Below are 27,249 nucleotides of genomic sequence, written 5' to 3' on the forward strand. Positions count from 1 at the left end.
AGCTTACGACAAAAAGGAACTACATAGGGTGATGTGCCTATTATGGCAGTAGAGCCTATTGTGACCCTATTTCGTACCCCTTGGTTTCGAACCAAGCATATGAGATAATGACAATATCGATTTGGCTAAAACAGGTGTGCAAAAAAAGCTTAAGTTATATTCTTTATTTGTTGTGCACATACGTATTCAGAACTATCCACTAAATCCAACTTTTAATTAAAACAAAATCACCTTACTGAAATATCTGCTGATCCGCCTCACTCGCGTAGTGAACCGAAACAGGACGCAACGGCGCTTAGCAAAATAAACACTTTCGAGCCAGCATTTACCGCCTCATATCTCGTTATTCTGGCACAAATATATTAAATATTGCACTGATACATACCTTTATTTTAGCTGGAGAACCTTTTTACGATTATTTCACTTTAAAAGCACTCGTCAAACACTAGAATAGGCCTAGTGTTATAATAGGATAAAACTAAATACGGGGGTTCCTATTATTGGCATGTTTTGCTGATACACTACCACAATCAAAACCAACTTTTTGCATCCATCATACAGAAAAGAATCACCAGTGCGGCCAAACCAAAACATGAACTTGAAAACATAATGTTATGCAATTTCAGGTATAAGTAATCAATTATTTCAAGTTATTCAACTAATTGTTGATCGCAGATATTTTATTTTCATCTGCACATACAATTTGGATCGGGAGGAAGTAATGTGTGATGTGAACTTTATATTCCAGTTGTTAACTTTCGCATGGTTATTTCCTGCATGCGCAGTTCTGGGCGCTCTTCTACTAACAGCTGATGAGTTTCTTTCGTGTGCGTAATGTTTACGTTTGTTTTGATCGGCTGAAAAAAGCAGAATAATTCGTTTTACAAATCACGCGTTGGCGTCCATGATCTGGATACCTAGTTAGAATCGACGCAAATGAAATATGAGGCATTGCGTTTCAACTAGATTGTTTTTCGATGAGGTGGAAATCGGCACACCCATGAGGCGATAATTGGAACGTTCAGGTGGGAATAGATGCACAGAATAGAACATTTATTTTCATTTATGCTGAAAATTGAGACAATTCTGCCAAATAAGCATTATACAGATGTTTAAGAAACAGTACACTGATACTTTATTCTGAAAAAGGTTATAGGTAATATGGCTTCTTTTTAAGTTATTCAAAAAATAGTGCGACCCTCTCCATAATGGTGCCAAAATAGGCTCATCACCCTATTTCGGGTGGATCAGCCATGAGTGGACAGCTGTCAGATGTGATTGGTCGATATATGTCACTGAACTGTTAACCGGTGCGACGGTATCTGTATCGTCTGCCATCTGGTTTGTGTGTGCCTATGCGAAGTTCATGACTAACAGCTGCACTATCTCTGGCAAGGAAGACATAATTGCGTCTTCTTCACGCAAGTGTGGACTATATTTGCTCGACTTTCGCAGAGCCTTGGAGATTCTCGATAGCGTGTTACGGTAGTTATTTAGGATGCGCAGCGTTTCCTTGAATCTGCTGAAATTAATCTGGTCGCAATTCCTACGGTGACGATACGATGTTCTGAAGACATAATCTCTTCTCCTGTGCCACTGACGCCGACGTTTATTTCACAGTGCGATAAATTTCGGGGCTTTTTGTCAAAGGAACTCTCATACGCCTTCGTCATCCTGCCATCCATCCGCAGCATACTTTCTTCATCCAAAACCTGAAGCTGTCCCACTGGGCCTGCCGCCATAGAACGACTTCAGCTTGCTCTGCTGAGCTCTACTTCTTTGAGTGGTTCTTGTACCATCGCACACTTTGTTACCATTGTGTCGATTAGTGTCGTTATTAGCTCACCTCTTTGCTTAGCAACAAAACGGGTAACGCTCGCTATCACGCTCAGCGTCGATCAATCGGTGGAGCTACTCTTCTGTTTCGCCAAACGTTGTCTCTCCCAACGGCATCTGGTATTTCGGAAGGTACACAAATGCTAGTGCAGTAAACCACTCTCCGTCGCTTTGCAGTGGCGGGAGTTGTCCCCACTTAGTTATCATGTCCGCTATGTTGGCTTCTGTGGGGATTCTTCGCCAGCCTTTGACATTCGTAAGCTCCCAAAGCTACCCGGAATGCAACGAACGGTGTACGGTACGACAATCAGTCCAGAAAGCAGTACGAGCTATCTTATGGGTGTATGTGCTTCAAATCGTTTGTGATAGCCGAGCCCTAAAATACCGTTCAGCCATACGCAAGATCGCTAGTATCGATAAGATGTTCACCTCTAACAACTCAACTTCGTCGATCGTGGCCTCACCGATATATCCGTATTGCTCTCACATTAGACAGGAGATCGGTCCATCACTTCCACAGGTCCTAGCAATCGCAATCAGTCTCTTGATGCCAGTCGCATTTCGAACGCCACAGATACTGAATAATGATTTTGTCATGGATAGTGAACGGTGACAGCTGCCCGAACTGATCAAAGAATCCTTTCCCACAGCTTGGGACGAGTCATTTTGTCGATCGATTGCTTTCGTACAAGTATTCCGACAGCTCGTGATGTCGTGTAGAGAATGAAAACTCGTTCGTTTCCGGGTCCCATAAAACTCCTAGAACCCGCTCTTTGAACGTTTTCTTATCGCGATTGAAGTGTATCTGTGCGATAGGTTTCTCCTCTCCCAGACACTTAAAAAATTCCGGCGAGTTACATACTCAATTTTGGATCTCGAAACCGCCATTCCAGTGCATCTTCAACCGTGTAGGTATTGTCGAAGTAGCCATTCACATAATGTCGGTTTAACGAATTTAATCGAACACGAGGCGCTAATCGCGTCAAACGTTGTTACGTCCACTACATAGACGCTTGAGGGATCAACCGAAGACTTTCAAAAGATGAACCGCTGTTTATAATAGGCGCGGATTTTGAGCTGATGGTACATCTCCTTCAACCTACAATTTCTGCAGTATCCTATAAGCTTTTTCGTGTTTCGGTCGACTTTGAGCGAGAGGTACCAAGCAGGTGCAGTCTGGGTCAACTCGTCGCAATCCCATGAGATAGGTGTTCGGGAACTGTAGATCATCGGTCTTCCATGAAAGTCCGGTTTCTAAACGCTCGCCGACTCGCTTTGTAGTATTTCCATGCCAGTCGCTCTTCTTCCGTTTCCCGTGGATTCTGAGAAATTAATGCAGATTTTGATCGGTAATATCCTTGTGATAACCGAGGTAATTACCAACTGAAGCCGTTATGGGATCTTTGGCCCGTCAATCCGAGGGTACACTTCACAGCTATATGATCTACAGACGTGCCCATTTTAGCTTCCAGCTGAGCAAATGAATGGATCTTGTTCAACCCGATGAGCAACTCCGGCTGTCCATCTTATAACTCGATTGTCACACCCCGCATATATTTGAACTTTGCGATAAGTTCCTGGAAGTTCAATTTCTTGCGCGGCAATGACAGCTTTCCTACCATGCGAACATTGTGCAACAAAAGCTTGTTACCCGTGCTTAATACGACACCCGATACACAAAATATGGATTCCTTCTTTTCGCGTATCACATCGGCCGTTCCTTTACACCGACGATGCCTAGTCGGGTAGCTACTCTTTTCGTCAAAAATGTGATAGGCACCTTCGTCCAGAAACGTTAGCATCGTTATCGATTGAATACCCCACTGTTGATCAGATATGCGGACTCATACCGACCACAGACAGTGGCCTCCAATAGGGAGGAAAGAGAGAAGGTCGATATAGGTTCACAGACAGTGGCCTTTACCTTCTACGGAGCAGCCATGTCGATCGGAGCGGCGACCGAGTTCCCCTCGAAGGGAAAGGGAAAGGGCAATCGCAAGACGGCATAGAATGCGAAGCGCCCTAGGAAGTCGCCAGGCGAGGGTGCCAAAACCGACACCACTCGGCGTGCAACCGTCAAGGTCAAACGCCGCCTGGGTGAGGTAAGCGAGGGCGAGAGTGACCTCGCTGTGGAGAGCGATGGTACCAGCAACCCGGCACGACCGGGGCAGGGGGGCTCAAACCCCTGGACGCTGGTTACCAAGAAAAAGCCGGCACCGAAACCGGAGGTACCGCGGCCTGCGAGGAAGGCCAAGGACAGAGGCGAAGCCTTGTGGTTAAAAACCGACAAGGACAAATACGCCGATGTCCTTAAATCGATGAAGGCGGCCCTTGGGCAGGATGTGCGTAGCGTAAGACGCACCAACACGGGAGAGATGCTCCTGGTGCTGAAGCGAGGCGCACAATCAAGTTCAGTATATAAGACCTTGGCCCAAGAGGTCCTTGGTGAGGGCGCCCAAATCAGGTCGCTAGGTGCGGAAACAACTCTCCAGTGCAAGCACTTGGACGAGTTCACGACCGCAGAAGACGTCGTCGCAGCCGTCAAGGAGCAATGCGGCGTCACAATCGAGCGGGCCTCTGTGCGATTGAGGGACGGACCCTCTGGCACCCAAGTAGCCTACCTCAGGCTACTGAATGCGGATGCCAAAAAGGTAACCGAGAAAGGGAAGCTGAAGATCGGCTGGTCGGTATGCCCTATTAGTATACCCCAGCCGCCTTCAGTGGACAGGTGCTATCGGTGCCTAGAATCCGGCCATAAAGCATACGAATGCAAAGGCATAGATAGGAGCAAGCTATGTCGTCGCTGCGGCGAGGAGGGGCATAAAGAGCGGGGGTGCACTAAGGCATATAAGTGCCTTATCTGCACCGCTAAGAAGCAAGCCCATAAACATGCTATGGGCGGACCTTCGTGTCCCTTCGGCGAGTTAAATAAGAAGAAGCCGTGAGAGTCACACAGCTAAATCTTAACCATTGTGCAGCAGCCCAACAGCTGCTGTGGCAGTCGGTCTCGGAGTCGAGGACAGATGTCGCCCTCTTATCAGACCCGTACAGTATCCCTGCCGGCAACGGCAATTGGATGTCGGACGGGTCTGGAATGGTGGCAATCTGTACAACGGGAAGGTTCCCGGTTCAAGAGGTAATACACCCCTCCGCCGAGGGTGTGGCGATTGCCAAGATCAATGGTGTGTTCTATTGCAGCTGCTACGCCCCACCAAGGTGGCCAATAGAACAGTTCTACCAGATGATCGACAGGCTCTCGTCGGACCTCGTGGGCCGGAAACCGGTAGTAATAGCGGGAGACTTCAACGCTTGGGCAGTGGAGTGGGGCAGCCGCTGTACAAATAGCAGGGGTCAAGCGCTAATGGAAGCGTTTGCGAAACTCGATACTGTGCTAGCTAATGATGGCTCCGCTAGTACATTCCGTAGAAACGGAGTGGAGGCGTGGATTGATTTGACCTTTGCCAGCCCGAGTCTGGCTCCAGGCATGGAATGGAGGGTAGACGAAGGCTACACCCATAGCGATCATTTAGCAATCCGCTTTAAGATCAACTATGGTGTGCAGCATCCGAGGGCGGGAGATCCCTGTCAGGTACGCGGGTGGAAGTCCAATCACTTCGACAGCGAAGCTTTCACCGCGGCCCTGGGACTGGAGGCCAACACCGACAGTCTAAGCGGGGATGCGCTGGTAGCTGTTCTATCACGCGCGTGCGACGCCACTATGCCGAGAAAAACACTGCCAAGAAACGGTAGATGCCCGGTATACTGGTGGAGTGCCGAGATTGCAGCTCTACGGTCAGCCTGTCTCAGAGCTAGACGTAGGATGCAAAGAGCTCGCACCGAGGATGCAAGAGAGAACCGCCGTGAAGCCTTTCGAGCTGCGAAATTAGCCCTTAACAAGGCTATTAAAAGCAGCAAGAGAGCGTGTTTCGACAACCTGTGTGAGAGTGCCAACGGGAATCCGTGGGGTGACGCCTACCGGATTGTGATGGCCAAGACCAAAGGGGGCTCCTCACCCCCAGAACGGTCTCCGGACCGGTTGGCAACGATTATCGAAGTACTCTTCCCGTCTCGAGCCACAAGCCCCTGGCCACCTGCACTACGAGACAGTGCGGGCACGATCGAAATGGTGACTCCAGTGACGAATGAAGAACTACTCGCAGTGGCTAAATCCCTAGCAATGAACAAAGCTCCAGGGCCGGATGGAGTTCCAAACAACGCTCTCAAGGCAGCGATCATAGCGAACCCGAACATGTTCAGGCTAGCTATGCAGAGATGCCTTGACGAGTGCCGTTTCCCCGATAGATGGAAAAGGCAGAAACTGGTGCTGTTGCCGAAGCCCGGGAAGCCGCCAGGCCACCCATCGGCGTACAGACCAATCTGTCTGATAGACACGACTGGCAAACTGCTTGAGAGGATCATCCTCAACAGGCTCACCCCGTACGCGGAAGGTACGGACGGTCTGTCAAGCAACCAGTTTGGCTTTCGGAAGGGTAAGTCCACAGTGGACGCTCTCAACTCAGTGATAAATACTGCCGAGATAGCGATCCAACGAAAAAGGCGAGGTATTCGATACTGTGCGTTAGTGACACTTGACGTGAAGAACGCATTTAACAGCGCAAGCTGGGATACCATCGCGCTCTCGTTACACCGGCTTAGCCTACCGGTGGGTCTGTACCGGATCCTGGAAAGTTACTTCCAAAACCGCGTACTGATATACGAGACCGATGCCGGTCAGAAAAGGGTTCCGATTACCGCCGGAGTCCCGCAGGGCTCGATCCTAGGCCCGGTGCTATGGAACCTCATGTATGACGGGGTTCTGAGACTGAAGTTCCCTCCTGGGGTCAAGATCGTCGGCTTTGCTGACGACGTAACCTTGGAGGTCTACGGGGAGTCAATTCCTGAGGTAGAACTAACCGCAGAACACGCGATTAGCACGGTGGAGGAATGGATGAGCGCGAGAGGCCTGGAGCTCGCTCATCATAAGACGGAGGTAGTTATCGTCAACAACCGCAAGTCGGCACAACATGCAGTTATCCATGTGGGAGAAGTCGCGATCACTTCACAGCGAAGTCTGAAGTCTCTCGGAGTCATTATAGACGACAAGCTGACCTTCGGCAGCCATGTCGACTATACGTGCAAGAGAGCGTCGACTGCTGTTGCGGCACTATCGAGAATGATGTCCAACAGCTCAAAGGTGTGCGCCAGTAGACGTAGGTTACTGGCAGGCGTTGCCGTATCTATCCTCAGGTACGGCGGCCCGTCATGGTCAAGAGCACTGAGGGTAACCAGTTACCTACAGAAACTGGAGAGCACCTACCGCGTGATGTGCCTCAGAGTGATATCTGCCTACCGCACGGTATCACACGATGCATCCTGCGTGATAGCGAGCATGATGCCAGTCGGGCTGGTCATTCGGGAAGATGAGGAGTGCTTTGAGCTACGTGGAAATAGGGGAGCCCGCGAGCGCAGCAGGGTGACCTCGGTCGCCAGATGGCAGCGTGAGTGGGACAACTCCTCGAAAGGTAGGTGGACCCACCGGCTGATACCTAGCATATCGAGCTGGGTGGGAAGACCCCATGGGGAAGTTCACTTCCACCTGACACAATTCCTGTCAGGCCATGGCTGTTTCCGTCAGTACCTTCACAGGTTCGGGCACGCGGAGGTCCCAGTCTGCCCGGACTGCCCAGGTGTAGATGAAACTGCCGAACACATACTGTTCGTATGTCATCGGTTCGACGTCGAAAGAAGAGCAATGCTTGACGTCTGTGGCTGGGACACAACCCCGGATACCCTTATTCAGCGGATATGTCAAACGGTGGAGAAGTGGAACGCAGTCTCGGCTGCTACCATCCAGATTGCCAGTAGGCTACAGGTAATCTGGCGAACCGAGCAACAGACGGCGGGCACGGCTAACTAGTGATTGGTTAGCTGGAGCGAAAAAGGCCAAGCGCAAAATAAGAGAGTGAATGGTCTGTTCATGCCGAGGTAGGTTGGCGCAGCGAATGGCAACCGCGTAAGGGGTAAACCCAGCCACCCCGAAGCAAGACAGAAGAGTGAGTGTATAGGCGTATAAGTGGACTGCCTCATGCCAAGACGGGAGGGTCGTAGCGTAGTATGTTGGAACTAAGCTATCGATGCCTCATGGCGTGGCAGAGGAGTGAAAGGGTGAGCATCCAAGTCAGTCTCACATTGCATGTTAAGGGTGAGCATAAAAGTCAGCCTCACAGGTTGGTAGAGGCTAGCACAAAAGTCAGCCTAGCAAGGAATGAAAAAGGTGAGCACAAAAGTCAGCCTCGCATGGTATGTCAGAAGTGGGGCCTAAGAAAAATGTCCCACATGGGATGCCAGAGGGAGTGACAAAGGTACAATAGAGTGGCACGATTGAGAGTGAATCAGGTGATAGGGTGAGCACCCAAGTCAGCCTCACATGGATGGGTAGGGCGAGCACAAAAGTAAGCCTAGCAAGGAATGAGTAAGGTGAGCACACAAGTCAGCCTCGCATGGAACGTAAAAGGTGAGCACAAAATTCAGCCTCATGTGGGAGTGTTTGAGAGTGAATCAAAGTGCGATTGAGAGAGCACCCAAGTAAGCCTCATACAGGATGTATGATCGCGTGAGTGAGAGTGAATGAGTACATTCAGTACAGCCATCCCCCCAGAAGTAATACCGAGAGGTAGTTCCTGGGAGGAATGATGGCGGAGCCCAATGGAGTTTAGTCGGTATTAATGGCTGGTCACCATTCGAGTCCGACACGCCCCCAGTGCACCCCGTGTGGTAGATTGGACCCTACCGTTAGCACGTGTACTGGGCTAGGACATAAAGGTCTTCTCCATTGTAAAAAAAAAAAAAATATACCGACCACATTTCCGATGCATGTGAGATGCATTAGTGAGTTATGGTGCTCCCTACATTCAACGGAACGTTACAACGGATTTCCCGCCGTGCTCGTTTAGACAAACAATACAGAGTTTTTCGCGGGCTACTAGCTTCAGTCGGTTAGCGTACTCGATTTTCCTGAAGTGCTCGCAATACATCAGGCGATGATCCGTCCTTTCGCACATTTTGCAAGGATTCAGTTTCCTCAGGTCGCGTAAACCTGCAATCGATGAACCAGTTTCGTTTTAGCTGTTTAACGCGCCTTTCTCCTTTAATCGTTTGTTTCCCGGTTGTGCACCGCCTTTGCGCCGGAGCGCCGCTTGTATGTCGACGTCTGCATCGCCAGCATCATCGACGATATCCATCATGGAATGGAATATGGAATAAAGCTCCAAAAACTGTTAGATTTTAGTGGATCTAATTCATCGATTTGATTCCAAGGCTCCTGGAGAAGTTTTTCGGGACGACCATAGTGTCGATGCAGTTGTTCGATAACTATTGGGACCGATTCAGGAAACAATTGCTCGGACGCTAACTCCAAAGCTTTTCCTTCCAGACACTCCTGTAGTTGCCACAAGTTTTCGTGGTTCATGTAGCCGTAGGTTTTGTTGGACACTTTGTATGACGAATCGAACAGCGACCACTGTTTGGGACCTTCGTAGGTCTAGTTTGCGCCTGTCCCATCCCGTATTGGCTTACATCGACCGCCTTCTCCTTGACGCTTGGTGGAGTGTTGTGCTCGACATTCTTGTTCGACAGTTATCTGAAGTATTGACTCTGGTGGAACAATGCGCTTGCGAACTACAGTCATCTGTTTTCGATGCATCTTTCACGACCGCAAATTCATTCAACTGATCGGCCATTTTATTTTCGAAAGACTGACGGTTCGCCTTCACTCGCTCGATCTGCACTTTCTTTTGCTGAAACATCTCCTACCATGCTTTTTTCTTCTTTTTTGTGTTCTTCGCGCTTTTTAATCTCCATTTTCTTCTTTTCGAATGCGTGCTGAATCAGTCTCCCCAAGTGCTGCAGCATCATCTCCATCTCTGTTGGCACACCTGGGCCTGCTAGTGGTTGTCTTTGCTTCGGCAGTACTGCTTATCCGGAATTGAAACCCCCTTTACACACATGGAACAAGTACAGAACCATTTTACCCTTCCCTCACTCGCGCTAGTGCACTGAAATTTAGCGAATTCGTCCTAGAGGAGGCCCAGCCGCTGCTCGTTCAGTGAGGCATATGCGCGACTTCCGGAGGGTTAAACAGCCATCATAACCGATCACTTGTTTGTCGCATGCCGACGGATCGCAGATTCCACATGGAGTTAAGGTCAAATCATTCGCAATGTAGGTTCGAAATCGGAAAGCGTATCGTGGAGCACGTTCGACATCTTTGGCAAACTCTACCTGCGCCACTTGTTTTTGAGAATGTCCAAAACTGGAATCAAATTTTTGTAGCAATCGACTGGTTTTACTCGACTGAGTAGGTTTTTTTTTCCTTTTGCTGGTTGAAATAGTGTGGCCAGATTGGCAGCGCATCGCAGTACTCCCCCACCTATAAAAATTCTCACTGAATCCGAAATCGTGCGTGACGTCCACTTTTTGTTATTCGATCGAATGATTAATCAGGCTCCTTGATGAAGTAAGCTAGTTTAACTCTGGCGATTAACACTGCCACTGCTTCGTTCCTTAGTTTGATAGTCAGCGCCTTATTTGTTCTTAAGAAGACTTCGTAAGGTCCGGTGAAAGGTGGTTCCAATACGGCTCTAACTTCGTCGGTTTTCAAGACAACTTATGTGCAAGTCTCTAGGTCCTTCGAAATCAATACGTGTCGCTTTGTATCGTGATTACATGGCACTAGTGAGTTCATTTTTTCCGTAGATTAATTGCAAAGGATTCTGTCGAACCCCGTAATGGTTGTTTCTCTCTCATTGCATCAGGTGTACGGATTGTTGTACCAAAGAGCATTTTCGAAGCAGAAAATGCAAAAGTTAGAAGCTTATGTTCTGTGAAAATTATAAGGTTAAACCCTTCGATTACGTCCTTGAAGTGTTTGACACCGGGATAAACGGCAATGAGTTTCCTATCGTAGGTTGATTAGCGTCGTTCGCGATCGGTGAATTTTACAGAAAAAATATCCTTATAGTTTCCATACTCCTTTCGACCATTGTTGCAATACTCGGAATACAAATCGGAAGCGTTGAGCATCAGTGATAGCACAGTGATGTCTGCATTGTAGTAATCCAATGGTGCTTCTTGCCCTCCTGCAATGCGGGTTTCGGCAGCGGTGGTCCACCCGATTGGGGTTTTGTCGTTCTTTTTGTTCAACGGTATTAGCTTACGCAAAGGTATTTCGGTTTGAGCAGTATGCGGAAGAAATTGTCGATGGTAATTTACTAATGCCAAGAATCGCCTAAGTTTGTGTACCGTGTCCGCTTCTGGATACTCTGCGACTGCTTGAACCTTTCCCGAAAGCTTTTTGCAGCCAGCGGTTGCGATTAGTTGACTCATGAATAGTACATCTTTTTTTCCTAACAGGCAATTTATCGACGTTGATCTGAAGATCGTTTTCTCGCAGTCTTTCGAACACTAAGTAAAGGTGATTTTGGTGCGGATGACGAAGCGATCAACAGGTCGTCTAGGTATCCGACTACGAAAGGCATATCAAAAAATATATTCTACAATCGCCTACGAGTCTGTATTTGACGTCACAGTTCTGCAGTGTTTTGCAGCTACATGCACAGGACTCGAATAGAGACTCTTCAAGGGACTCCGAAGTGCTTCGAGCTTGTGTGACGAAAGTTGGAGTGGCATGGAGGGTGTAGTGGACTGTATGTTTGCATTCAAAACGACAAACGCATGACGGAAAATAAATGAAAAAATCCTCTTGAATCAAACCACGTTTTTATTTCTCTGCGTTTTTTTGTTGTGAACAGGTCGACAGATTTTCATACATTAAATTGCGCAGCAAACTATCTGCTTCTCTCTCACATCAATTTAACCAAGGTAAAAGATAGTAGGTAGATGGAAATATCCAAGAAATAGTGATGCCAAACATCCACCCCCGCCTTGAGGCAATGTGACTGAATCCATAGGCAACATACATATCTTTTGGACTCGGCGCTAGTATTCAGTCTGACCACGCCCGAATGTAACTGTCCGAACGATTCCTGCTAAATCCGGATGAACACGTACGATACAAGCCATCTCCCACTGGGTTGGTGGAGTATTCTCATTTTTCATCAGCACAAGCTGATTCTGCTTCACATTTTCTTCAGTTACGCGCCACTTCGATCTGGACTGCAAACTTGCTAAGTATTCGTCTTGCCATCGTCTCCAGATTTCAGCAGTGGATTTTTGTACTAGCTGCCACTTGTCCAGACGGTTTGTCGAGATTTGACGCACATTAGGTTCTGGAATAAGGTTCATGGGACGACCGACCAAAAAATGACCGGGTGTTAACGCTTCATAAGTATCGTGACTATTTGAAAGTGGATGGAATTAAGGCATGCTTCCACTTGGGTCAGTATCGTCGTCAGCTCTTCAAATGTTGTTGATGATGTTCCAAGTACTGCTACCAAGTGTTTCTTCGCGCTCTTAACAGCAGCTTCTGAAATTCCTCCGCGGTGCGGAGCTGACGGTGGATTGAAAACCCACTTGATGGCTAAAGTTGATAAAAATTGATTGACCTTTGATTTACCAAGCAAAAGCGCAGCATGCATTTCTTGTGCCATTATCAGACCAAATCTCATTCGGGTACCCCCGTCGTGCAATAAATCGTCTTAATGCAGCGATGAACACGTTAGTAGACAAGTCGCTAGCTGCTTCCAAGTGTACTGCCTTTGTAGATAAACACACAAATACAGCTAAGTAACCCTTCGAAGTTTTGACACCACGAACACAAGAAGCGTGAATCCTTAGAGGCCCTGCGTAGTCCACGCCGACGTGAGTAAAGGCTCGAGATGCAATCACACGCGAAACGGGTAAGTTCCCCATCAGTTGATTCGCCGTTTTTCCCTTGAGTCTTACACAGCGGGCACAACTGTTAACGGTTCGCCGTACAGCTGTGCGATGTCCAACCACCCAGTATTGTTGGTTGACGGCAGCCGTAAACAAGTTCGGTCCTGCATGTAGATTCTGCAAATGTAGATCTCGCAACAAGAGTTCAGTCACGCGACTATCACGTGGGAGTATGATCGGGTGTTTAATGTCATACGAGTAAGGTCCGTGTTAGAGGCGGCCTCCTACACGCAATTTTCCGGCACCATCCAAAAAAGGGTGTTGCCCAGCTAGTGGTCTAAATGGCACTTCTTCCCCTTCTTAATAAGACGTAGTTCCCGTTCGAGCTGGGCCGCTTGTGCCAACTGTGCCTTGGCTTGGTACAGTTCACTTGGTGTCAGCAATGGTTCAAATTACACCCTTTTTGGTGCCCGATTCACATATGCCAGCACACGAATGATGAACATGTAGCTTGTTCGCCGTTCAAGTAACCACCACTCAATGTCGTAGTTGCTTCGAATGTTGTTAACCCTCACTTGCATTACCCTTACCTTGCGAGTTTCCAACAACTGATCATCGTCAATCACATTCATTGACGTCCGCTTCCAATATTCTGCTTCCATGCTTAACCACTCCGGTCCTTGGAACCAGATATGATGTATGAAAAGTTCTTCTGGAGTGAGACCACGCGACGCACAATCCGCAGGGTTGGCGTGAGCGCCCACATGGTTCCAACGTTCACGTGGTAGAGTGTTTAGAATCAATGAGGTACGATTCCCCACGTAAGTTTGCCACTTGCGAGGATGAGCAGAAAGCCATTGAAGAACAATAGAACTGTTGGTCCATGCCCAACTTTCCACCTCCAAATGAGCAAGTGCGATTGTTATCCGTTCCATCAGTTCTGCCAGTAGTACCGCCGCATTTAACTCTAGTCGCGGTACAGACACTTGCTTGATTGGTGCCACCCTTGTTTTAGCAACCAAAAGAGTAACAATATTATTCCCTTCCATATCCCTTGCTCGGGTGTACACTACCGCACCGTATGCCACCTCTGAGGCATCTGAGAAACCAATTCTATTTTTCCGTTGTAATTCGATGCAAAACGAGGAATGCGAATATTCTCTACTTGCCGAAGTTGCCTCTTGATGTCTATCCACGTGGCCTCTACTGCAGGAGGCAGCGGATCATCCCAGGAAATATCACTAAGCCACAGTTGTTGGAACAGAGTTTTAATGCGTACAATAACAGGAGCCAGCCAACCAAATGGATCAAAAAGCTTCGACGAATCTGATAGTAGTTGCCGCTATACATCTTCTCCAGGCAACCACTGTATGCCGAGGGCCTTCACTGTATTTGGTTGATCAGTCCATTTTACGTCGACAGAAAAGTTCTCGTCTTCCGTTTCGTTGCGTAGTAGCTCTGAACAGTTTGCAGTCCATTTTCTCAATTTGAATCCCGCCGAATTCAATATTTCGCAATTTGTCTGATTTTCTTCCTTGCTTGATGAACATTTTTTGCGCCCGACAGAAGGTCGTCGACATACGTATCAAGTTCAATACTCTGCGCTGCCTCGGGATAGGCTAACTTATACTCTCGTGCTGCTTGCTTCATTGCTTCGATGGCTAAGAATGGAGCCGTACGTTACGGTACACAAACGATAGTGTTTGATCGTTTGCTCGGGACTGCTTCGCCACACGATCCGCTGATAGTTTCTATCAGATTGTATACTATTCCCCCGAAAACCATTCCCCAGAAAGCCATTCCCCAGAATTCCACTCCCCAGAAAATCATCCCCCAGAATATACTATTCCCCAGAAAGTCATTTCCTAGAATGTACCATTCCCCAGAATTCCATACCCCAGAATACACCATCTCCCAGAAAGTCATTCCCCAGAAAAGTTTAACTTTTTTTATTGATTTGATCTTTTCAAACGTACTACTCGTTCCAAGAGGCAGATCACTTGTGATGCATTTTTAAAAATCAGCGAAATTAAATGCATTTATTTCCATCAAAATAGAAATTCATAATGTATTTTGCTTTGCGTGCAATGTCTTTTGCGTTGCGTGCAAGACGTCAAAACCCTACGAAAAAACTAGCCTTACATTCCAAAAAACGTCGAACAACTTGTATCAGCGTAGGACGTTTATTGAACAAACTTTTCTGCGAGGGAGTGCAAAGTTGATGCAAAAATGGAAATTAAATGCATTTTTCTAATTTGATGCAAATTTGTTATACATTGCTAGAGTGATCTGCCCCTAGACTCGTACCCACTTCCATCGAACGACATTCTTCGATTCGGTCACATTTGAAATGATTTGCATTGTGTTGAAACCGGAAGTTAGGATGACATTATTTATTCCGAATTTAAATAAAGAATAGCTGACTTTCCCGAAAAACCATTCCACAGAAACTAAGATACCGAAGTGTTTTCCCCAGAAAGAACTATTCTCCAGAAAACCATATCCAGAATGAACCAATGCTCATAAGTTCATTCCACAGTTATAACCATTTCCCAGACATTTTTTTTGAAGTGGGAAATTTTTTTGATGAAAATCAAAACATTTTTTCAGTATGTTGCCCATATTGCTCCCCTCGAAAAGTGCACTGGTAGCAGCATTAGACAATAGCAATATAGGACAAATCGCAAAATTCAGTACAGGTGTGTTTTTCTGTGCCATTCAACAGAAACCATAGAAAGCGGTAGCCCCCTTCCTAGGATCTAAAAGATTGAAACAGTGTTATGTAAGTAAGGTTATGTGGCGAAACCAAAACTTTGTACATTACCTAAGTCAATGCATGATGCTGGTACGGATAAGCCGTCGAAAGCGGCGGCTCCTCGCAAAAATATCGTTGCACTAGTTCGACCAAAACACCAGCTACACCTTTTATACACGCTTCCAACCACTCATTTACAAATTACTCAACCCTCAGGCCCACGAGCAATTGGTATATCCCCCGTATACTTGCACATATGAGTAAAGCCATGTCAAGTGATCCTCGAATTTTTCGCAAAATCACCGATTTTCATGAGGTATATTTTATTGTATAGGGATTATGGTGAATAGCTTTTGGTATAAATATTTCGTTAAAACTCCCTTTTTTCTTTGAGATATTAACCCTTAAACTTTCTTGTATAATAAAATTGTAAATTTTATATCTCAAAAACTACTGAAGATAATTGAATGAATTTTTGTACACTTATAGAATGATATTAACACTATCTCACAAAAATATATTTATTGTATAATTGAGTAAATAACGGTACTTTGCATCTATTTAAAAATTTCGATTGCATTTTTTCTTGTGTTCTTCACGCTAAAAATTTTCAGGAAGTATATCAAATTACGCAGCAATCCTTCACCTTCAATAATCTGTATTGAGAATTTTTCATTTTTGTTCCTATCGAAAGTTATGGATGATTTTGTAACGGTGTGTTCCTTCAACGCATGGCCCACTTTGATGCAGCCCGCGAACACTTACATATTGGCAACGCCGCACGTCGCCACGTCCTAATGCGCATCGCTTTGGAAAAGTGTATCTCATGTCCAAAATTGCCATCTCTGATATTAGAGTAAAAAGACAAGCTTTTCTTTACGGATTATTGAGGGTAAATGTTTTTCGAGTGATTTGCATACTTTTTAGCGTTATTATATTTTTTGCGAGTTATTGAACAGTGAACATTTTTGAACCTGCATGGACACGATTTTTTGCAAAGTGACATATTTCACCACTTTTTTGTTAGTTGGTTCTGTCTGAGTGGTAACCAAGAGGGTGAATGTTTTGACGTTTCTTTGAAAAATGAGTGAAGCCAACATAAGCTGGCTTCCTGGCTCGGATAGTTGCCAAAAATGACAGCGAAAGCGCTTTAAGCAACATTCACATTGCTACGAGCCAATGTTGTTAACACGACTTGAAACTTGTCGAATGCAAATAAATTTCATTGATGTACTTAACCGGTACGCACGCGATAAAAACGTACGAATTTTATAAAGAAGAAGCAATGCAAGAAAAAGCGTGTTTTCTCATATATTGTTAATATTTATTTATTCTGAATCCCACTTTCAAACAGAGTTGTACAGTTCATGTGAACAGACCTTAAATATTTGGAACGTAGCTAGCGCTACTGGCATTTGGTGGTAGCTTCAGGCAACAAACAGTTTTCATGGGGCTGGTGGTAACACGGTATGTTTGCTCGCATTGTTGTTTATAATGTCGTTTTCGATTGAGAACCTAGACACTAACCCGGGTTAGTTGCTTCAAACAAACGTTTTTAATGGAACTGAGTTGGGTTCTCGCAAAACAGCGGTGGTGTGAGCGAACCCGAAATATTTTTCAGGTTGGAACCCAACTCGGTTTTCAGTTCAGTGACCATTCATAAATTACGTAACTCAAAAATTGCCCAAAATTGACTCTGCCTCCCCCCATGTAACAAATTGTCACAAATTTCTCCACTCCCCCTCTCCTATTACGCAACAAATTCCTAGAATTTTTTTTCTTCTTCGGTGAAAACATGTTACGTAACGATCTAACTGACTCCCCCCTATGTCACAACATGTCACAACTTGTTGTACCCCCTCCCCCTAAAAGCGGTACGTAATTCATGAATGGTCCCTCAGTGGCGCATAACCTAGGTTCGAAACTGGCATCAAACAAACGCTTTAACAGCAATTAGGTCTGAAACTGAGTTAGTTTGCCTCAAGCAAAAACGACATAAGTAAGATCATTCAGTAAACAAAAACATGTGAAGTAAAATACTGTTGTCATAAGTTGTTCCACTTTCCTATATAATATTGTAGACAAATAATGAATTTGAATAAAACATAGACGTACTTTGACTTACAAAAGTGTCTTTGAAGATAACAATAACATAAACTCATTACATAAGTTAAGTTTCGGTTATTTGCGATACAGTTTAATTGTAACGATAAATTATAATAAGAAAGTATTTATTAAACTACTATGATTTTTGTTGTGCACTTCGGTCAAAAAAATATAAAATGATCTCAAAATATCCGGAAAACATTCATCTTCGTTAATCCCTATAGAAAAGTTTGTTCTTTTGCAGCAATCGAGAGATGTAGCTTCTGTTAGTCATGCGATGCACACTTCCAACGCGATGCGCATTAGAACGTCGCGATGTACGGCGTTGCCAATATGTAAGTGTTCGCGGGTTGCATTAAAGTGGGCCATGCGTTGAAGGAACACACCGTTACTAAATCATCCATAACTTTGGATAGGAACAAAAATGAAAAATTCTCAATACAGATTATTGAAGGTGAAGGATTGCTGCGTAATTTGACATACTTCCTGAAAATTTTTAGCGTGAAGAACACAAGAAAAAATGCAATTGAAATTTTTAAATAGATGCAAAGTACCGTTATTTACTCAATTATACAATAGATATATTTTTGTGAGATAGTGTTAATATCATTCTATAAGTGTACAAAAATTCATTCAATTATCTTCAGTAGTTTTTGAGATATAAAATTTACAATTTTATTATACAAGAAAGTTTAAGGGTTAATATCTCAAAGAAAAAAGGGAGTTTTAACGAAATATTTATACCAAAAGCTATTCACCATAATCCCTATACAATAAAATATACCTCATGAAAATCGGTGATTTTGCGAAAAATTCGAGGATCACTTGACATGGCTTTACTCATATGTCAGTAGCGCCATAATCGCAAATGCGATAACAGTCCCAACTAATAATATATTCAATTCAAAATGATCGCTAACATTGACGAATAATTGTTGTCGAGTATTATGTCTAACTCTGTGGTAAAAGTACCATTTGGCGTAAGGTATGAAAATACTTTCGAATGTATTTAGTGCAACCTATTTGAGTAAACCGAGCAATCGGGTGGATCGTACATTTGCGTACGAAACATTCCCAATACAAAAGCAAGATAAATGCTCTAAAAACCCACGAAACCATTTGTCAAAATATGCATTCGTTTCGATTTTAATATGGATTTAACCAAAGCTCCAAATACGGAATCAACATATATGTTTGAATAAACGGGCCGACGAAAAGATCACAAGTTTGCGTGCAAGAGTTACTTGGCGTACAAATTCAAAGAACTGCTCATGTTTGAAAGAAGGATCCAAGTCCTATGTTCGAGTAAACCGGTTATACGAGAGGATAACAGGTTTGCTTGCGAGAGGCCGCCGCTCTCGACGGCACATCCTCAGCAGCTTAACACCGCATAAGTTCCTTTAATTAGGTATGCGTAAACCTTTGGCATAACCACAAATAATGACCCAGCAAACCACTAAGCACTAAAGTAAGCAGCATATTGACTATATAAGAGCTGTCCAATGTTTATACGCTTTATATGGGCTTCACAAATGTTTATAAGCTGTATATCAACTTTGCAAATGTTTATAAGTTGTATACAAGCTTTGCGAATGTTCATAAGCATTATGAACATTAAGCATTAAAATAGACCGTATATGGGTATATGAAGCTATACTTTAGAGCCTAAAAACCATGTAGTTGTAAGCCGTAAGCGGTAGCCAGCAATGCCGTTATAACGCCGTTAATGGTTGACATTTCTATTAATCAAAAACAATGAAGTCCAAATCAAAACAAATATGAGATGGCGCACTTTGTAAGCACAAAAAAGCTTATCAGCTTAGGAGCAATAAACAAATTAAAGGGAATCAAATCTTTAAGCCATAAAATGATGGGAAACTGCGATGAATAAATTTTAGTTTTGTGTAGGAAAGGAGGTAATTTGAAAAAAAAATCGCAAAGCCATGCTTTTGGTCGTCAGTGAGTGAAATCAACTTCTAATCAAAATCGTTCGATTTAATATCATTCATATAACCAAATGCCCAAATGAATCAAACAGCAAGCGCACTGGAACAACTTTATCCCATAGCTTCTAGAAGCTTAAGTTCGAGCCTGGATCAAACGCTGTATTGAAAAAAGGTTAAACACATGTGGCTGATAGATCATGAAAGATAGAAAGAAAGAAAAACAACTTCTCCATTTTCATTTTGTTTTTTTTTTCTCAACCAGTACACAAATTGTTTTGACATTCCTCCATAGGCGCGGTAGAAAAGTGGGAGTAGGCTGTATATCAGCCGAATATTTCGCCAAAAATGGCTTTTGAACAGCACTCATGTACAATATGAAGCCTATAAGCTCAGTTCAGGCATCAAATACAGACTACATACGGGGAACGTGCCATTTAAGCCAATATATTCTGATTCCTGAAGCTCAGTTACTCTTGTTCTGTACGCGGCTATAGAACCGATAACTTTTCCGGGGAATGGGGCATTCTGGGGAATGACTTTCTGGGGAATGACTTTCTGGGGAATGTGGCATTCTGGATAATGGTTTTCTAGGGATTGGTACATTCTGGGAAATGTCTTTCTGGGGAATGGTACATTCTGGGGAAGGGAATTCTGGGGAATGGCTTTCTGGGAAATGCCTTTCGGGGGAATGGTATACAACCTTTCTATCATCTTCGTGAACCAACACTTGGCGGTACATTTTCTCCACGTCTGCTGCAAATGCCACCTGGTTCGAACGAAAACGAAGAAACACCATAAAGAGATTCTGATTCACGTTTGGCCCCGCCATCAGTCGATCGTTTAGGGATAATGCGTTCGATGACACGCATGAACCGTCGAAAACCACCCTTAACTTCGTCGTTGTACTTTCAGTTTTAACCACAGCATGATGCGGAAGATAGAAACACTTGCTCGAATCAATGTCAATTTCATGAGCTGGGACTTCCTCCATATGTCCTAACGCTAAATATTCATCGAGAAAATCCGAATACTGTTTCGCGAACTCTGGATTTTGTTGAAATCGTCGTCCCATTGAACGCAACCGTTTCACGGCTGCAGTGATTGATTCACCCAGCGCTGGTTTTGAATCGTCGAACGGAAGTCGCAGTTTTTTTTATCGTAGAAGTTTGTTAAAGTTGCCCACGCATCCCTATAGTTGGCATCCGAAATCGGGTATGAACTGACCAACCTTTTCGCGTTGCCTTCCAGGTAGGAAATCAGATACTGCATCTTAATCCTTCAGCTCGGTTCGTTGGTGAATTGTTGTTTCATAAATGTCCTTAAACGACCTCCAATATTTCCTTACACCGTTAAATGTCGGCACTTTGATCGGTGGAAGTTTGACAAGTGCAAAAGGTGAACGGTTCGATACCTGTTCTCCTCCGGTTGCATCCCTCTTTCCTCCAAGTTAGTTCCCTAACATTATCGCGCGCTGTGTTTCTAGAAGCATCTTCATTGCCTGTTTCAAATCCTGGCAGGTGTCGACAACCGTTCTTTCACTACTTGTGGAAGCTGTTTCAAACTCATTCTCCTTTAGCTGCGTTATATAATGTTTCAGGCAATCTTTCGCACGGTAGTAGTTGCTAGTGAATTCCTCTCGAAAATTGTGTACTGATGCGATTGCGTCTGGATCGGATTGATTTTCCTCTATTTCCCGCTGTGTTTTCCGAAAACCATCAGCAAGCTCCTTGAGTTGGTCAAGCCGATCTACTGCTTCACTGGTAGACGCCTTCCGTTCATGGATTATATCAGCTTCCGAGCGCTCCCAGCTCAATTGCTTTAGCAGTGCGTTGCGTCGAAGAACCAATTTATCCATCGCGGTTCCTGGCTTGATCCGGGTTGGAAGGACTAATTTGTAGCGGACTGTATGTTGGTACTCAAATCGACCAACGCATGACGGAAAATAAATGAAAAAATCCTCTTGAATCAAACCACGTTTTTATTTCTCTGCGTTTTTCATTGTGAACAGGTCGACAGATTTTTATACATTAAATTGCGCAGCAAACTAGCAGATAGTTTCTCTCACATCAATTCAACCAAGGTAAAAGATAGTAGGTATATGGAAATATCCAAGAAATAGTGATGCCAAACAGAGGACTTTCAATCTTGATAGCATGTTTAACGCTGTGTTTGACTCCCTACTTGAGAAAGTGGGTTCTAGTAACGTCAGTGAAATGATTGAGTAAACTAACATAGTCGGTACTTCGTGAAAGCGTTTTTTAACCGCACAGTCCTTCAGCGATCAGGTTGATCTGACCACGGGCGTTCATGATATAGCAATAGATATAGCCATGCAGTCATACTTATCGTCGGGTTTGGCTTCTTGCACGGTGAACACGGAAGGGCGGATAAATCTATGCCGGCGTCAGCGAGGAATTTTTAGTTAGTGGCGGAATCGTAGATGATTAGACGGTATTGGCGAACCTCACCATTTTCGCCTGTCGACGATCGCAGTTGCACTAGGTTTTTGATTTGAGCTGACAGGACTCTTGACAATTTCTTATGGTAGAAACAGTACGCTCTTGACAGACTTATCAGCAAATAGAACCTCTTCACTTACGGGACATCGTAAGCTAGAAGTGTGTTCATAAGTAGTGTTTCCAATTTTGGACTTAACATCAGCCCGGTGCATTGGTCAAGTGTCGTGCATCTGAAGAGACGACGTCGAAACGCAAACACCTGGACTAATTATAGTTAGATCTAGTGCCCTTCATGCATAGAGATGGTTTTATGCCAATTTTCTCCCTAGGGAGTAATGTAGCATTTCACAGATATCCGTTTACACTATTCCTCCAAAACGGCATCATTATTGACCCACAAAACCCCAGTGGATGGTACTGAACATATTGTAATGATGGCAGCGAGCTGTTGTAAATGGTTTCTGAAACTTTGAGAACGGCTTGTGTGGATTCGGGAAGCTACTGCATCCACAATGGTTGGATCATTTTTTCATCGGTGATAACATCTCTGGGAAGAATCCCTCGTTTCATGGAGAAATTGCGGCGCTCACATCCTCATAGTACTTGCTGCATACGATTTTGTTCGCTTGTGCTGTACTCGCTGGTAACCCTATCCTTGATTGCAGTATATTTTCCGTTTACCGGTGAGTCTCGGATGATGTCCAAACAGTATGCTAGTATTTCCTAATCGATAGCCGCTAGGGCGTGATAATACCGATTGTCTTCTCTTGTGTTTTGATTCAGCGTGAATTCTGCCTCAAACTGCGCAAAATTTTTGTTTGTACCGCATCTGCCGTCAATACAATTTCTCTCGCTTGCAAACCCTTGACGATCGGTTTGAAATACTCAGATAGTCCTTTCAGCAATAGAGACGCTTGCTCATTCTGGTCATTGAGCTGATTTCGCTCAAGCTAGCTGGCGTCGTTACAAGTTCAGCGCCGTAATTCTCCACATTCTTCCAACTTTACCGATGACAGTCTGTCTAACAAGTCGAACCTTCGAATCTTGAAAAGCGCTCTGTTAGCTGCTTCATGCTTCTCTAGCAGTTTTAGCGCTCTTCACAAGACTAGTTCTTTTTCTTCAAATTCAGCCAAATCGCCGCCAACGCGCTTTCGCTGAGATCTCCATCTATTTCCTCATTTTCATGGCAAATGACCGCGCGCCGTATTTTACTCGTCTAATGAAATTCTCGATGGCCGATAAATTTAAAGAATTTTCATGATTTCGGACAATTCCTACGATTCCCAGTGACGATATGCAAATCTCGTGTCACTGCCTGACGAGTAGCTAGCTTGCTGCTACTTAACACGTGGTTAAAGTGGCAACAAATCTTCAGCAGAGGGTATAGGTTTTCTACCAGATCTGTGCTGACTCGACTGCGACTTCGCTCTAGAATAGATGGCGCAAAAATATAAACTTCTCGTTCACAGTATAACGGCTCTTATTCACGTTGAATCCCTACATCTATTGAAATTTACAAATAAGTTGCTATACATCGGGTCTTACCTGAATCGGCACCGGAGAACTCGAAACCTGCCTATCACCGGTACCAGAACTGACAGCAATCTTTGTTTCACCCAGTTCCGTTCCAGTTACTAAAAATCTGCAATCGAATAAAAACCAATTAAACTATTAGTCACAACTTCAAACGCCATTCCCATCCTCACCGAACTTCTCCAACGCCCAGTCCAGCCTGACTTCCGAGTGCCACACTCAGCACATTCGGATTGTACACCACCTGATCCAGCTCGTAGATCTCCAGACTTCCAGCCTGCAAATGCAGCAGCCGATCATTACTATCGTAGATCCGCGCAATCGCCTCGATGGTCCTAGTCTTCTCCACCCGATCCGGAGCGTGTAGCGTTATGCTACCGATAGTGACCACTGAAATGTACAAGTAACTCGATTCCGTACTCAAACACTGGTCGGTAATCTCCAGCTTCACTTCCCCGACCCGTTTCGGTGTGATGAGCAACTGACGAGTAGCGTCGTCGTACTCAACGGCTACCAGCCCCGTATCGGAAGTTTTTATATCGTAAAATCCGCTGCCTTGTGCAATTTTGATACGCTCCACGTTGCTACGAGATAGGAACAAAGTGATGCGCTCGTAGGGCAGAAGCGTTTTGTTAACCGACAGAAAATTGAGTTCATTTTCAATCACTGGCTTAACGAGCGGACCGTCAGTGGCTTTCTGAACACCAAAGTGTGGCGACTCCGGTTTGATTGAGTGCTGCTTCAAAATTTCGGCTCGATATTGAGTCACAGTTGTTTTAATTTTGAAGTTTGCTCCCACCTCGGGAAGCGTCGTCAGTAGAAAATCTCGTTTGGGAATTTCCAGACCTTCGAAGATGTCAGTTTCCGATTTCTGTTCGTAAGATATCTGATCCGTTAGGTAGTCACGGTCAGCCAGTGTGAACTGCCATTCGAGCAGAAGCGACGATATGTTTGCCAGTTTCCGATTGTGAACATCTAGTACCTCGATATCAACAACCAGCTGGTCGCTGTCCGACTTGACGTGCATCATAGAATTTCGCCTTTCGAGCGGGCAGCTGGTTTTTACCTTTTCCGTTGTAAACAAGTTTACAAAACGCGGTTTCACGCAATATACTTTTGTCACAAATTCCGTCACGTACGGGATTACATTCGGAGCATTCAAAATGTTGAACACCTCCAGTTTCAACTCGTAATCGCCTACCTTCTTGCAGAGCACTCTCAAAATATGCTTATCTTGTGAAAAACCGCTTCCAACACTAACGACTTCCAGATTCTTTTGATCGACAACCACGCGTTTCTGCAACTCCGCTTCCGAATTGTAGATCCTTTCCGGTCCATTATGGTAGAACAAATTTCTCGTAGCGCCAATCGGAAGAACAACCTCATTTTCAATGGGATTCAAGATTGCCAAGTCTTCGAAAACGTTCAAGCTTATTTGATCGTGTAAAACTTTGTCGAAATATCGGTAAGTCACCTTCAAATTGGTCTGTCCGACAGCTGTTGCCTTCAGATAAATTAACCGACATGCCTTATCAGCCAGGACATCCTTCGGATTCTTTTTGCTCGCATCCAACTGAAAGATCTGATTGCTAAATTCCAGCTCAAAATTCAAATTCTCACAGGAAGTAAATGCTTTCTGGGTTCCATCGTGCTTAGCCCAAAGTGCCACATGAACCTGAACGTAGTCTTTCAGCACGGTTTCAAAGTTATACCGAACCACTTCAAGTTTGATCGGTGCCAGAAACACAACTTGCGCTGCGACCGAGATTTTATTATTCCGTGCCAACGCTACTCGAACCTGAGTCACCTTCGAGGCAGTAGTCGCTTCACCATCCCCGAACGACACGATACCTCCCTTGACGTTATCCAGGCGCGTTTCAGCCAGACCAGTTTGGCTGACGGACAACAGAGAACTATCCAAGCTGGTCCAAAGATACGATCCATCACCACCGGATGCGGAAAATTGAATCTTTTGCCGGCGGAGAGCTGGGTCGTACGGGATTATCACTTCCGGTGGGTTGATTGCCAAACGCTTGTAGACGATCAATTCGGCTTTGGCCGTTAGCTGTAAATAGAAGAAAAATATTAGAAACAATTTTTGGAGAATCATCGCATCTCAAACCTATGGCATACCTTATCAAATTCCCCGCTAACGGGACTTCTGCCGCTTGTCAACGTCTCTCCAGCGATGCGACTTCCATTTTTCGTTCGCCGAATCGGGTAAAACAGCGTCTCGTCAAAGCTGGACCTAATCTCGTACCTCGGACCGAGCGTCAGCTGATGATCGTCCGCAGTGAACAATTCCAAGGCAATGTCATGGTTTTCGCCCTCAACCGTTATCCAGTTGTAGTGCGGAAGTAAATTTATAGCCAACCGCTTGGGTTCTGCAACAGTTATCGAAGCTTTTGGGAGCAACGCCTTAGACGACTGATCGTCCGCGGAAAGATCGTGTGGGACATTACGATCACGCAGCAAAACAAAGGTTCGCCCTAACTTTAGACCTTTCGCCTCGTTTCCTTTGATACTGGCCAGAGTCTTATCTTCCATTTCCAAATAATACTGATTGTTTAGTAATATTTCATGCAGTTTCCCCTGCTTCAACTGCAGCACCTTGAAGCTCACGGTATCCCCTGACATGATGTACACATCGCTAGGGTCCAAAATCAGATTAGCCAAAACCATAATGTTAACCTCGACCGGCGACACGTGACTGTACTCCGCGTAGGGCAGCTTAGCCGTCACACGTGCCGAACCGGTGTTAATCCCCTCGAGCAGTACCATGTAACCCTGACCACCAGCCTGTTCCAGCTTTTCCACCGCTTTGGGAACCACATGGAATTTACTTTCCGCAAACGTTAGAAATCTCAACACTTGACTCCAAGCACTGTCCGGTTCACCCTGCCGCAAATCAACTGCTCGATGAGAAGCCAACTGCCAGTTGAATTCGATTCCCTCCAAGGTAGTAAATGCGTTTCCTTGCGCATCCAGAGCCCATAGTTCAAACGTTTCCGGTGCTTCTTCCAGATACAGCTCTCGTGTCGTTGTCAACACTCCCAGCTGATCGATTACATCCAGAATCACGTCACAACGAAGTACTTCCCCAGTGACGAGATCCTCCGCCAGAACAATAGCCGTATTCCGACGCTTTTCTTTGTTTATTACTGTCACCACCACTCGGTAAGAACAATCATCATTCGAATCATCATATGCCGGTGTGATTTGAATTAGGTCCAACCGAGAGGACGTCCTGAAATAAAAAGCGATCACATCATTGTAATACTTTTTATTCGTCCGGATTAACAAAAATAATTCATGACATCATTGCAGCTACCGTCACAAGGTTAAAAAACTTGACAAAACATGTGTTTGTTCTGCACGGTCCAACGATATCACACCATGAATATTCATGGTCCCAATCCGTAAGGAATTAGTGTTACATGGAAATTTGAAACCAAATAAATCCGTATCTATATTAGTCCTAACATTAACCGGTAATGTGTGTTAAAATCATTTCTACAGCAAAAAGCCGGCTTACCATTTGAAGCATCCCTTCTCCACAACGTCCAGAGTAAAGTTCACCGAAATGTGGTCGAAGATCGGTAGCAAAACACGGGGGTAATTGAGTTTAGTTCCTGCTACCGATGATGCCAGCGCGATGAACGCTAGCAGCAGGAAGGTAAATTGCATTTTTATAATCAATTTCACTAATAAAATACCGAGCTGTAAACACTAAAAATGAAAACGATATGACTACTCCGCTGCAACGCGTGCCCGAATATGC

General features: G+C 44.9%; 1 protein-coding gene across 1 annotated transcript in view; it reads right to left on the reverse strand.

Annotated features, from left to right (window-relative positions):
* LOC131688572 (nuclear pore membrane glycoprotein 210) overlaps nt 1–27,249 on the reverse strand; it is a 45,007-nt gene extending 17,758 nt beyond the window's left edge. The window contains exons 1-4 of the mRNA XM_058972912.1: nt 27,004–27,249; nt 25,602–26,715; nt 23,642–25,533; nt 23,481–23,577 (exon numbers count right to left, since the gene is read on the reverse strand). Coding sequence (XP_058828895.1) covers nt 23,481–23,577; nt 23,642–25,533; nt 25,602–26,715; nt 27,004–27,155 — 3,255 coding nt within the window. The 5' untranslated portion in view covers nt 27,156–27,249. The remainder of the gene's footprint in view (nt 1–23,480; nt 23,578–23,641; nt 25,534–25,601; nt 26,716–27,003) is intronic.

Source organism: Topomyia yanbarensis, chromosome 3 (genome assembly GCF_030247195.1).
Source record: "Topomyia yanbarensis strain Yona2022 chromosome 3, ASM3024719v1, whole genome shotgun sequence".
NCBI lineage: Eukaryota > Metazoa > Arthropoda > Insecta > Diptera > Culicidae > Topomyia > Topomyia yanbarensis.